Here is a 13,056-nt window from a genome sequence, read left to right on the forward strand (position 1 = left end):
AGCTGAAGAACAGAAAGTCCTGTGGAGTAGGAAGAATGGATCTGAGAGCAGTTTCTGGTTCTGATACTAGCTAGTCCATCTTGAACAAACCGCTCTCTTAATCTGTAAAGGCGGCCTACTAATTGTGGACTATAGCGCCGAGGAGAGAACCCGTGGTGCATGGTGGCTACATAAGCTGAGTCCAGCAGACCAGTAGGTACCACAGCACATAGCCATGAAATGACAGTTTCTGGGCTGGGTCTTCTGATGCTCCCCCAGTTCTCAGCCCACCCAAAGAGGAAAGGAAGTTCCTTGGAAGTTCTCCTGTGCTGCCTAGGCACCTGCTCAACCAGACAACAGCCTGCACTGGATTGGTGACTTAAAGGGGACAGCAGAGACTCTTCTGGACTTCTTGTCCCCCACAGTTGTGGAACAACAAAACAAAACAAAAACAAAAGCAAAACAAAAAACCTTCAGAAGAGACAACTCTGCCAAAATCAAGTGTCACCCCCTGCCGCTGCCTCCTTAGTTCAGAAGCAACACCATAACAGCACAGAGATCACCTCAGTTTAGAGCAGGGGTGTCTAGGGTTGGGAAGAGGGGGTCTGTGGGAGCAACGGAAGTCTTTGTTCAGGTCTAGTCTCAGAGCCTTTCAATCTAGAGTCGGGAGACCTTAAATCTGGGTTCCTAGTTTCTTGAGAACTCATAATTGTCATTAATTTGTTATTAATTATGTCAAGAAAACTGAGGCACCCAAGGCAAAAGGCTCAGCGTTTAATCCAGGCTGCACTGTTTAATTTGCTGGTGACATTTTTCTTGTGTCATACTTCCATCATTTCAAATTAAGCTGCTTGGCAATTTTGTTGATTAGATGTCCTGAAATGATACCTCCTCCTAGACAGCCAACAATATTCAATTGGCAATTATTAGAAACTTTTATTAATAATTCATTCAGTGGTGTCCACTCCCCTCTGGTACAGGCGGAGGGATAAATCTCATTTTAAGCCAAGCGTCTCTAGTTGGAAACACCAGCCCCAGGTGCTCCCATTGCTGGCCAGCCTGCAGTCTGTGATTAGGGGCCCAAGTGGCCATAATGCCTCCGATGTGGTGTTTAAGCCAATAATGCTTCAGAGAAGTTATGGTATGTTTAATAATGGCTTAATGACTCCTTGTGAGATGCAAGGCTTCTGGTTCCTGTTTGGCCTTGATTTACAGCCCAACTCTGGCTGAGGACAGCCAAGAAACCCCCTCTAAGCCTCCAACGGAAGAGGGAGGTGTTCACACCAGGCCTTTTGGATTCCTTTAAAAATTGAGAATTCAAATGAAATACAAATGAGGTTTGACTCCCCATCCCTCTCGCTAATCTCCAGGGATTCTAAAAACATAGATGGTTTAACCCAGACCTAAGAGATCTTTAAGCTGGGGTCCAAAGGACCTATGGTAGTTCTTCTCAGATCTTAGGTACTGGTGAGGATTGCTCTGTCTCAGAAAGACACCCTAATCCTAGGCGTCCTTTGGCCTGGGGAGACTCACCTCTTGGGAGATCTTACCCTAAGTCCAAAGTAGCAGGGCTGAAGCAGTCTCTTTGCAGGGGATCCCTGGATGCTCTGAAAGGCATTCATTTCATGCTGCTCAAATATAGGGACAATGATCCTTCCACTTCTACTCCTCACCCAGGACCACTGTGAAGCCCTGGGACCCTCTGTCTGCTCTGGCCTGCGGTGGGCTTGACAACTCACCACTAATATCTAGAAGAAGGACAGCCACAGTCAGATGAAGTGATGAGTTGGGGGTGGGGTGGGGGGGGCACCACAGCACAGTAATGCTAGTATTCAGGCCCAAGCTCCCCAAGCCCCCACTAGGAGCTTAGAGCTGTTTCCACAGTGTCCAGTCGTTCATATGCCTATGCAAAGCAAGTATCTAAGGGAGGTGTGCTTGCTTTTTCCCCCAGCTACCAGCAAAAAGAGCCAGGTAAAGGGGTGACTCGACCACTGTCGGGGCTTCTCCTCTCAGACTGATATCTGTCCAAGCCTCAACGAGGATGTTGGAGGAGGGGGTCTGCCCGCTCTGCCTCACCTCTCCAGGGACAAGAGCCACTAAGATGGACGTCGGGACTCAGGGGTGCAGCTCAGAGCCAAGGACTCACCAGGACTGGTAGACAAAGGGGATCCTGCCCTCGAAAGGAAGCAGCTTTCCTCTCTTCTCTTCCAACTGCTTGTGATATCTATCGGGCTCGGGGTGAACCAAGGGGTTACTGGGCTCCGAGGGGTTAAACCGCGCGGGGCCGCACGTGACGTGGATAGTTCCAGCATTAAGTCAGAGGCGCGGCCCCCTCTCCTGCCCCCAACCCCCCGCGGCGCGCGCCGCTCCCGGGGGCTCCGCGGCCCCGAGCCCAGGTCCCTCCCCCTTGGCAGGAGCTCACAGGCCGCGCGGGTAGCGGGAGCCCCGGAGCCCCGGCGGCCTGTGCGCCCGGAGCCGGCATGGACCCTGAGCGCTGCGCGCCTTTCACCGTGGGGCAGGCAGCCGGTCCCTACGGAGCTGCGGGGGAAGAGCCTCCAGGCCCCCAGGGGAACCCCGACGCTGCACCTCACCTGCACCCTGCATCATCCCGCGGCCCGCGGCTGAACCGCTTCCCGGCCTGCGGGCCCCTGGAACCCTACCTCCCAGAGCCCGCCAAGCCGCCTGCCAAGTACCTGCAGGACCTCGGGCCCGGCCCGGTGCTCAACGGCGGCCACTTCTACGAGGGCCCCGCGGAAGGTAAAGCGCAGCGGAACCCGATGTCGTTCCCTCCCCCCCCCCTCCGGTTCCTCCTGGCCTTCCCGACTCCCTCTCCCGATTTCCTGCTTCTCAACCTTGAACCCCGTCTCGCATTTCCCACGGTTCCCTCGCTAGATCACTGCTGGCCTAGGCAGACAAGGCCAGTGCACTGGGGACGGCAAACTCGCCCGTGTCCCCGGTGGTGGAGGCAACGGGAGGAGGGAGGTCAAAGGAGGGTGGAATAGCGACGATCTTGGGCCCATTCCGGCCCCGAAGGTGTCTGAACCTGGAAGGAGAGACCATGCACATCTGGAGCCGGGCCTCTGCTGCCACCGACCCAGAAGCAGGGACTGGGTCGAGGGCTTGGGAGCCTAAGTGGGCCCTAATGCTGGAAGTGCTCGGCTTTTGTGTCTGGCGCCCTTTGAGGGCGCAGAGGCTGGGCCTCGACTTAGCGGCCAAGCTGGACTCAGCGAAGGGCTTGCGGCCTGGACTTACCCAGCTCTCCTCGTCCGGGCCAGCCTCTGAAGGAAAGGTTGTTTCTGGTGCCATTAGACGCTCCACAGAGAGGCGGTTGGTAGTCCCCCTCAGTACCGGGGCCGACGTCAAGATCGAATAATTATGTTTCTTGTTTCTCAGATTAACTTAGCCTCCCCGTCACGGGGGCGGGATGGCTGCCCTCTTTGCAGTTGGCATTCCGGCACTGAATAGTCACCGCTGAGCCGTCGGAAGCGGTCCTGGACAGTCCTAAATCCCAGGGCGCCTCCCGCTCCGCGGACAGTACACTGTGTGCTCGGACAGTGCCCTTATCTGAGAATACGCCTGAATGGCAGGGCCTGGCAAGACTGCTTTGCCGCCCACTGTACCCGCTGACCCACGAGAGTCTCAGAGCCCACGCCCACCCCTTGTATGCTGCCACAGTCCGCAGCCTAGACCCAAAACTGAATTCCGGGAGATCCGCCCATGCGGCAAGCGCCTGCTCCTCGAGGGCCTCCTTGGAGTGACTGGGCAGCTAGCAACTCCGGCCTTCGTCCGGTCCGGGTGGTGGGAGTGTGCAAGGGAGGCCAGGGAGGTGTGTTGGGGTCATCGGAGGAAATGAGCAAGTCCGCGGAGCTTCGCGTCTAATGCCCTTTGAAAGAAGCTCTCCTGATAAAAACCACAGTTGGGATTTAATGAGAAGCAGTTGGCCTAGCTCCTCTGATCCCTGCCAGACGGCGGCAGCCGCGCTGCGCCCAGAGCACCACCAGGGACAGGTACCCGCCTGGGTCGGTGCCGGCAGCGCCCATCCCACAGTCCGATGTCCCCGCCGCTGCGCAGCACCCTGCATCTAGTGATCGGGTTCTTGGACAGGCATGGATGTGGGTGCACTACAAGCAGCGAGGTGGAATGGGCAGCGAGTGTATTCTCGCAGCGAAGCAACGAAACGAGGTGAAAGAAAGTCAACCGCTGCAAGCAATAAGCCAAAGGGAGAGGAGGAAATTCAACAAAACGACGGATTAGAGTCTGAAGAACAAAAGCAGCAGGCGGGCAAAGTCCGTCGGGTAGGTGGGCAGAGGAACGAAAGGAACGAGAGAAAAAAGCAAACAGCAGATCGAACGAAGCGGGTAAACGAGAAAGAAAAAGACGAGAGAGAGAGAGAGAGAGAGAGAGAGAGAGAGAGAGAGAGAGAGAGAGAGAGAGAGAGAGAGAGCGCAAACGAAGGAAGAGGGTATTTCCTAATGAGATAGACCACACCAAAATATGAACAAGTGGGATACGAAAATTAACGATTCGGGTTGTGCGGCGACAGGTCAAATGCAAAGGAGGCTCAAGCCAGCGAGCTCCAGCCTGGGCTAGGATTCTGGTTGCTGCTCCATCTCGACACCCCCTTTGGAGCTCCTCTATCCTAGTCTTGTTGCAGGAGGGAGTCTTAGTAAAGGTAACACTTCAACCCCACCCCTACCCCCACACACACATTCCGATGTCTCTGCCTTTAAAGTATCGGTCTCAGAATGTTTGCTGTTCTTTGCTGAGACCCGGGTGTTGCATGGAGCTTAGTGCCCGTCGTCACTTCTCTCTCGCACTCGGCCGCTGCCTCTGGCACACTGCAGAGAGCGCTTTGCCCTTCTCCCAAAGCGGGCCTTGTTTCGTTCTTTCCAGTCATCCATGCACCCCTGCCTGGGTAGTAACTGTGTGTGCAAGGATGGTTTTTTCCGACTTCTCCAAGGCTGCCAATTTGTCTCTAAACTGGCTCTCTGACCAGGGAATGAAAAAACTCCAGATAAGAGTTCTACCCACCTGCCTCAATTGAAATCCATGGCTCTAAAGCCCGTCTGACGGGGAGAACTTAAGTCCTTGACTAAGCACCTCTAGGGAGCACACCACCTCCTCGCTAGCCTTGGCACACATGGACTTAAAGAACTTCCGCTAAAGCCAAGGTCAAAGCCCAGGACTTCCAGGCTTCAGAGACTGCTGACAGCGCACCTTAGAGCGAGGCTGCCTAGAAAGCGGGGAAAACCAGGTGGCTGATTCTGGGACAACAGTGGATGCCTAGGATCTGAACTTTGGAGAAACGAGGAGCGGAGCAGTGCTACTACTTACCAACCAAGCTCCAGGCAGCACTGTGGCGCACTTACCGCTGGTCAGGGATGCCCAGGTTTGAAGGCCAGGTGGGAGATAAAGGAATCCCTGAGCCCCGTTAGCACATTAAGATCCTGGACCTTGCACCTGGTTTTCGCTCCTACTGAGTGCTGTTGCCTTCCTAAGGCTGGAAAGACTCAGGAAATCTTCCCAGTGACCAACAACCAACCTGAGTACTCTCTCTAGACGCGGCCCCCCAAGTGTGGTGTAGTTACTGACACTAGTTCAAACCTCAAACGGAGCTGTCTTTAACAGAGCAACATTCCCCGACTTAGCTTGTTGGCTTCCGTTTCTGGACTCCCTTCCTGGACTCCCTTCCTTCAAGTCTGCTGACTACTCAGGAGGCCGCTTGGGTGTCTGTGTAAAGTGGCCCTGTCCCTGGAGTCCTCCAGCTAGACCAGGGAGGTTTTAAAGAAACCGTAATGGAGGAAAAAACGCAGCTGTCTGTTCCTTGTAGAGGAGTGTAGAGAGGTGCAGAAGCCAGCAGGCTTAGCTGCTTTGGGTGGGAAAGCGGCTGTGTGGTGTTTTGACCTCAGCTTCTGGACTCAAGGTCAGGAAAAGCAAGTGACTAGGCCCTAGATCTGCGTATTTCCTCTGAGCCAGTTCTTGTGGGAACTAAGGATAATGAGGTGGAAGATAAGGCCTCTGTAGTAGGGTTAGTACCCCACCTCCAAAACCCCTGCTCCTAGTTCCTCTCATCTGTTGTCTTCCTAAAGTCCATCTTCATCTCCCTGAGAACCCAAGACACCAAGGCTCTTCCCTGTCAGGCCATTTTGAGGGCCTGATATCTCTAGGGTGACCCATTCCAGGCTCCCTGTGCTCGCTCTCTCTCTCTCTCTCTCTCTCTCTCTCTCTTTCTTTCTCTCTCTCTCTCTCTGAATATTTATTTATTTATTTAGGTTTGTTTTTGTTTTTTTGTTTTTTGAGACAAGGTTTCTCTGTGTAGCCTTGACTAGCCTGGACTCGATTTGTAGACCAGTCTGGCCTCGAACTCAAAGTAATCAGCCTGCCTCTGCCTCCCAAGTGCTGGGATTAAAGGCGTGCGCCACCACTGCCTGGCTTATTTATTTATTTTATGATTTGGTTTGACTTCTTTGATTCCTCTGTCCCAGCCACACACAGTACTACCACCTCTCCAACCAAAATGTGATGATGGAGAACAGAATGTAAGCACTGCAGTGAGATTCCCCGCCCCCCACCCCCCTCCCCCTACCTCCCAGCCCCCCACCCCCCACCCCACTCCCCCTACCCCCCACCCCCTCCCCCACCCAGCCCCCCACCCCCCGTGTTGCCGGTAGGTCATGAAGGAGACTGTTGCCACAGGCTTGGGTGTAGCTAGAAATCAGGCCTTGTTGGATTTGCCCAAGGTCTTCAGGACCCATGCATGGAAAGCTTACTTCACAGCCTGGGTGGCCCAGAGAGGTCGCTGACCACTTTGCAGCTGAAAAAGGGCTACCAACTTGTTCTCCAGACCAGGGGCTCATCTGACTCCGGGTGTACCCACCCTTATACACACAGCTGTGGTGGTGACACTAAGTCCCCAGGAAGAAAACTGCTTCTCAATGCCAACTAGCTAGGGCCCCCCTGAGGACCAGGCCCCCATTGGTGATGGGCCTGGGGCCAAGGAAGAGGCCCTCTGAGTCAGCAGGCGTCTTTGTGTCCTAGTGGCTTCTATCCCAGCAGAGGAGGGACTTTATGGAGACACTGCTGGGGGTTCTTTCCAGAGGGGAAGGGTGTGTGTGTGTGTGTGTGTGTGTGTGTGTATGTGTGTGTGTGTGTGTGTGTGTGTGTATGTGTGTGTGTGTGTGTAGGGGGGAGGTTGATCATGATGACCTATTTTTCACCATACCAGGTCAGAAATATGGGGCTCCTGAGAGACAACATTTCAGAGCAAGGCTGCTGGGAACTGTTCCCAGCCTGCCATGGAGGTGATGAGCAAACTCCTGAGGTGGGAGGGTCAGACGATGCTGAGGATAATGGGGAAAGGGAGTTGCTGTCCTCCAAAGCACAGCCTGTCTGGCTTCCATCTTTTATGCTGGGGTTGGAACTCTTGCCCAGACGGCACAACTTTCGGATGAATGAAGACAGGTGATTCCTTATGGAAATCATCATTGTCCTGGCTTGCTCTTCATGCCTCAGAATTGGGAAAGTTAATATTAATGTGAGACTTGGACTCAAAAGAATGGGGCATGGGGGGGGGGGTGAAGGGGAAGGGGGAGAAACTCTGCCAAAGGTGGTCTATGCATCTCTGACCATGCCTGCCTGTGTCTGGGAACAGAGGCATGAGCCCGAGGGCCTGGGAACCAAGGCCAGCACAGCCAGAACAAGAGAACACTCTAGAAGGGCCGGGAGATGTCAACCACGCCATCCTTAACCCCTGCCCCCACTCTTGGCCCTGCCAGGGTGGCAGTCCTTGCTGTGACGCCAATCCTGGCACCTCTACACTTTGTGGGACACACCACCACAGAGCACTTCCCCGAAATGAACCCCCACCCACCCACCCCCGCTCCCACTCTGGCCCCAACAGATCTGCCCAGACCACAGAGCACATGGTTCCCTAGGGCCCCCTCCCCAGCTGGAGGCTCAGCAGTCAGCCTTCTGAATGCCAGGCTCCCAGGGAGGTTGGCTGCCAGGAGGGAAGGGAAGAAGAAGGAGGCGGAGACTGGAGCTTGGGGGGGTGGTGCTCTTTCCCTCCCTCATCCCACCCACAAAAACCCCTGTTAGGTTTTTCCATCCTCCTTTCTGTGTTTTCCATTGCAGCTGAGGAGAAGGCCTCCAAAGCTGCCAGCTTCCCCCAGCTGCCGGTGGACTGCCGAGGGGGTCCCAGAGACGGGCCCTCTAATGTGCAAGGTTCCCCAGGGCCCTGCCTAGCCAACCTGCGGGTCCCTCTTTCCCCGGGCCTCCCTGACTCCATGGAGTTGGCCAAGAGCAAGAGCAAGAAGCGCCGGAACCGGACAACCTTCAGCACATTCCAGCTGGAAGAACTGGAGAAAGTCTTTCAGAAAACCCACTACCCTGACGTGTATGCCCGGGAGCAGCTGGCCTTGCGAACAGACCTGACTGAGGCCAGGGTACAGGTGAGGGAATCATGGGCACCAGACTCTCTGGCCATGGACCAGATCAACGAACAGCTAGGAGAGGTGGGCACTAGTGTCTCGTGGAGCTGCCTTGCCCAGGTCCTGCGGGAGCCTGGACTCTTTGGAACACAACCTGCGTGTATAGCTCTGCCGTGTGGCCACAGGCGTTTCTGTATTTCTAACAGGATACGCCATTGGGCTCAAGGCTTAGATACAGGCTTGCAAGTAATGGCCTCTTGGAGTCCAACTAGGTGTATGGGAGTCCTCTGCTGTTTACTAGCTAGCCAGGAGATTGGTCTTTGTCACTCAATGTGTTTTCTGTCACCCTCCTTTTGGAAAAGGAGCACCAGTAGCAAGACAGAGAATTTTTGAAGGTCACCAGCTGAGCAGCATTTTGAAGAAGTGATGGCTGCACGTGCTACTTCTGAAGTGGCTGGCCAGAAAAGGGAGGGGTGTCACGGAAGGGCGTGTGGGGCTCATCATAGGGCAACAATCAGCTCCTACTTAGGAGAACTTGACCAGGAGCCCTCCCCTACTCCAACAGAAGGGCCTCTTCTGTACAGAGACCAGCCCTCAGGGCCCTTGGCTGAGGTCATTGCTTCACATAGTGGGAAACCCAGGCAGTGGAGAAGGGGGAGGGGGAGGGGGTGCTGGGAAAGAGAGGAGGAAAACGCTACCCAACCATGAAGGTGGCAAGCAGGACTGGCATGGAAAGGATCCACAGTAAGAGTCTGCCTCAAGAGAAAGATTGATCACTTGTGACCTTGCTTTGATCCAGAGTCTAGTCAGAACAGGCTGCCCAGGGGCAGAGGACGAATCACCGGAAGGGGTGTCTGGGGCTCTAGAGAAAGATGAGGCCCGGCTACCCTGGCAGAGGAGTCTGCAGCTCCTACCAGGAGGGAAGAGGTGTGGCGAAGCCCCTGTCAGTCACTCCCGGATGCAGCTCTTCCAGAAACTAGGGTGGGGGTACAGCTCTAGCAGATTATGGGGCCCCACAGGCCAGTTACAGAAGCCAGCACCATCGATCATCAACGCAGACCTGACAGCCAGACCCAAAATAGCACCAGAGGAGCTCAGGGTGTTTCCTCTTCTCTGCTGTGTCTTGTGTTTTCCTGCCCCATTTAGGTGGCAGACAGTTATCTTCTGTGACTGTCCAGCAAGGTTCTCCATGCTATGGGAACAACCCCAGATTTTATAAGCCAAGGGAACCCAAAACACGGAGTCTCTGGGATGATATGTTAGGGTGGTGTCTGACTTGCTTTTCCTTGGGGAATGCGTGGTGTGGTGTTGAGGGATGGGGGGCCAGGGATAGGGGGGCACACTTCTCTCACTCCTCTCCTAAGCCCTCCCTTTCTCCCCCCTTTTCTTTTTATTTTATTTTAATTTGTCGGGGGGGGGGTATTTTTGAAACAGGATCTCATTCTTTTGAGAACCTAGCCTGCTGCAGGATTCATTTGACAGCCCAGGGCTGGCCTCCAGCTAAAGATCCTCCTACCTCAGCCTCCTGAGTGCAGGCATGAACATACGCTATAAGGCATGAGCTACCAGGCCCAGCTCCTAGGCCTTTTCAACCTGGGAAGAACCCAGGAGTAGTCACGGGACTCCCATTGGCAGTCCAGAACCCTCCCCAGGGGCATGACACTCACCAGAAACCCCACCCCATGAAGAGGCCTAATTAAGACCACACATAGGACAATGGAGGGGGCAAAGCCCAAGCAGGCAGAGGAGCACAGTAGAGAGAGGCTCCAGGGGAAATACGTGGTAACAGGAAAGTAACTTCCAATAAAGGCCTGACTGCCTGAAGAGAAGGGAGAGAAAAAAGAAGACATGCAGGCAGCTGGGCATTCATGGTGGACTTTCTTGACCTTGGCCAGGCCTGCCTTGGTATACCATCAGCCTGGAAGCTGGGAGGCTCGGGGAGATCAGAGCCTCTTAGCTCTCCTGTTCCTGGCCTATGTCAGTAGAGGTGACATGGAGAAAGGAATATACTGAGGGCTGGAGATGTTCTCATCTCAAACTGGGCAGTGAGGTTTTGCCCACATATACATACACACACAGCTTTTTCTAATCTTATTTCTAGCTGGATGCCTAGAAAACAGTGGCTGGTCTGTATGTGGCTGGTATAGATTGGTTTGGGATTTTGGCAGGGTCCATGGCTTCAAACTCAAAATGTAGCCGAAGCTGGCCTTGAAAACCTAATCTTCTAGCCAAGTTCTGGGGCTACAGACGTGTGGTAGTACACCCACCTCGGTTTGGTTTTGATATTGCCAATATCTGATATAATATTTGTTAAATGAAAGAAAACCATATGCACCAATACAAATAAATGAAAGGATAGAATATATGCCAAAACCATCACATAAATGCTCAGATGTTATATAAAATACATCACTCCCCCACCTACCAAGAACTCAGAAATGATTGAGAAGTAGGCTCCCAAAGACATCATGGGCATAGAATGTGATGAGTCCATAGAGAAAGATCAGGCCACTACAGAGGTCCAAGAAGAGCCTAGCTTGGATGGCATGTTGGAGAGATAGGTAACCCAGGATGGACAAATTTACACATAGGCAGGAAGAAGCGACACAGCAGAGGTGGCATCTGAGAAGCGCCAAGTGCTGTTGCCTGGCTGGACATAAGACTGTGGAGAGGGCGAGGGCGAAGCCAAACCTAAGCAGCCTTGCTAGGAACTGGGCTCCAGGCCAGGGGCTCCAGGGAGCCATTGAAGGATTAAATAGGACCATGACCTGAATAGGAATGCCTTAACAATTCATTAGATGCTACAAGAAAAGCCAAAGTATAGGACTCTAACACCCCAAAACTGGTACACCTAGGAGGTATCCTGTGTCCAGAGGCCCATAGGCACCTTTCCTCTGAAACACTGTGAGGCTGAGATGAAGAGAGTGAGTCAGCATACAGAATGGTTGCTGAGGGCCCCTGGGGGCCAGTAATACTGCTCTGGGTTTGGGCCCCTCCCAGGCACCCTTCCCAGGCTCCCTGGGCCCTGGGAATAGTGTGGCTTTCTAAGCTCCTGCCACTTGGGATTTTCCAGCTTGGATCTAGAAGACAGGAAGAGGACTCCGTGAATACCCTCACCGATTAGGCTCCAGTCCTCAGAGCGGCTCTGACTCCCCCATAACCCTTTCCAATGGTCCCCAGGTCTGGTTCCAGAACCGTAGAGCCAAGTGGAGGAAGCGTGAGCGTTACGGGAAGATGCAGGGGGGACGGAACCCCTTCACCACTGCCTATGACATCTCCGCGCTGCCTCGAACTGACAGCCACCCTCAGGTGAGACCGTTAATCCCGCCCTTCATGTGCAATGGGGGGAAGCTGTGGCATCTGCGTCCTGTGCGATGCGTCAACTTCTTCCTCTGCAGAGCAGGGCTGCTGTCCACTCCGATCAGTACAGAACATAGAGGAATCAAAGAAGAAGAAGACATAGTTCTGAAGAACAGCCATGGTGGAGACATCCAGGATGCCAGTGTGGGTGGTAGAGGGGATAGCTCTGTACATAGCGGAAATTTCTAGAAAGCTCTTGAGGCTTCAAGGACAATGAGAGAGCCACCGGGATAAGGCAAACAGCTTCGGGGCCAAGTAGCTCACAGCCCTCCTTTTCTCTTCTCTTTTCAGCTGCAGAACTCCCTGTGGCCCAGCCCAGGTTCTGGAAGCCCAGGGGGTCCCTGCCTTGTGTCACCTCCCGAGGGCATTCCTTCTCCATGCATGTCTCCATACTCCCACTCCCATGGCAATGTGGCTGGCTTCATGGGCATGCCGACCTCCCCTGCAGCCCACCCCGGCATCTATTCCATCCATGGTTTTCCTCCCGCCCTGGGAGGGCATAGCTTTGAGCCTTCTCCAGATGGCGACTACAAGTCCCCAAGCCTCGTCTCGCTCAGGATGAAGCCCAAAGAGCCTCCCAGCCTGCTGAACTGGACCACGTGATGGGTCGCACGGACACAGACTGAGCTGTGTCCCACTCCTCTTCCTGCTCTCGCCTGCTCCTAGCCCATCCCTACCTGGACACCAGACAGCAAACCCTTCTGGCTCCATATCCTAGGTGGTTCCTGGAGCTTGGGAGAGGAGCTGGGACCCTCAGCCTACTGCAGGAAACAGGCTACAGGGTCTTATCTCTTAAAATAGGTAGAGCTGCCTAGGAGAAAGGGACTTCAAAGCAGGCAGGACTCTTCCTTATAAACTGGGTCCCCTCATTTAAATTGGGCCAGAGAAAAGGTGACAGATGCCCGTTTCCTAAAGTCCAGGGAGCCCAGGAAGATGGGAGAAGGATGCAGACTGAATAGAGCAGCTCTTTGCGTTCTTAGGGTTGGCCTCACTTCTGCCTTCTTACCACCAGGGGGCGTACGCTCAGTGCCTGGGGCCACCATGAGCTCAGAAGGTGAGGGCCAGTTTAATAGGTCTCCTCTGCTCCATACCTCCCTCATTTCTGCCCTGTGCCCCATCTACCAACATACTACAAAGTCATTTTCTCCAAGTGGGGCAAGAAATTACACCATGGATTTGCTTGCATGGGACCAGGCCAGGGCTAGGCCATGGAACCCATATTGGATGTTGATCAAAATAAAACAGATTTCTTTTTTCCCTCCAGTCTCTGAGGCCCCGAGACCCGGAT

General features: G+C 54.1%; 1 protein-coding gene across 1 annotated transcript; it reads left to right on the plus strand.

Annotated features, from left to right (window-relative positions):
* The first annotated feature begins 2,425 nt into the window (after positions 1-2,425).
* Alx3 (ALX homeobox 3) lies at positions 2,426-12,488 on the plus strand. Its single transcript, XM_051165753.1, has 4 exons — positions 2,426-2,736; positions 8,113-8,429; positions 11,589-11,717; positions 12,060-12,488. Exons 1-4 carry the CDS (start codon positions 2,460-2,462, stop codon positions 12,369-12,371), a joined length of 1,035 nt encoding a protein of 344 aa, XP_051021710.1. The 5' UTR covers positions 2,426-2,459; the 3' UTR covers positions 12,372-12,488.
* Positions 12,489-13,056: the final 568 nt, after the last annotated feature.

Source organism: Acomys russatus, chromosome 23, assembly GCF_903995435.1.
Source record: "Acomys russatus chromosome 23, mAcoRus1.1, whole genome shotgun sequence".
NCBI classification, from domain to species: Eukaryota; Metazoa; Chordata; class Mammalia; order Rodentia; family Muridae; genus Acomys; species Acomys russatus.

What these genes read in the sequence shown, in the direction of transcription:
- Alx3 (XM_051165753.1), top strand. Translation starts at nt 2,460, where the DNA reads ATGGACCCTGAGCGCTGCGCGCCTTTCACCGTGGGGCAGGCAGCCGGT. An exon ending in CTACGAGGGCCCCGCGGAAG is followed by an intron (nt 2,737 to 8,112) that starts GTAAAGCGCAGC and finishes TTTCCATTGCAG; the next exon opens with CTGAGGAGAAGGCCTCCAAA. An exon ending in GAACTGACAGCCACCCTCAG is followed by an intron (nt 11,718 to 12,059) that starts GTGAGACCGTTA and finishes TTCTCTTTTCAG; the next exon opens with CTGCAGAACTCCCTGTGGCC.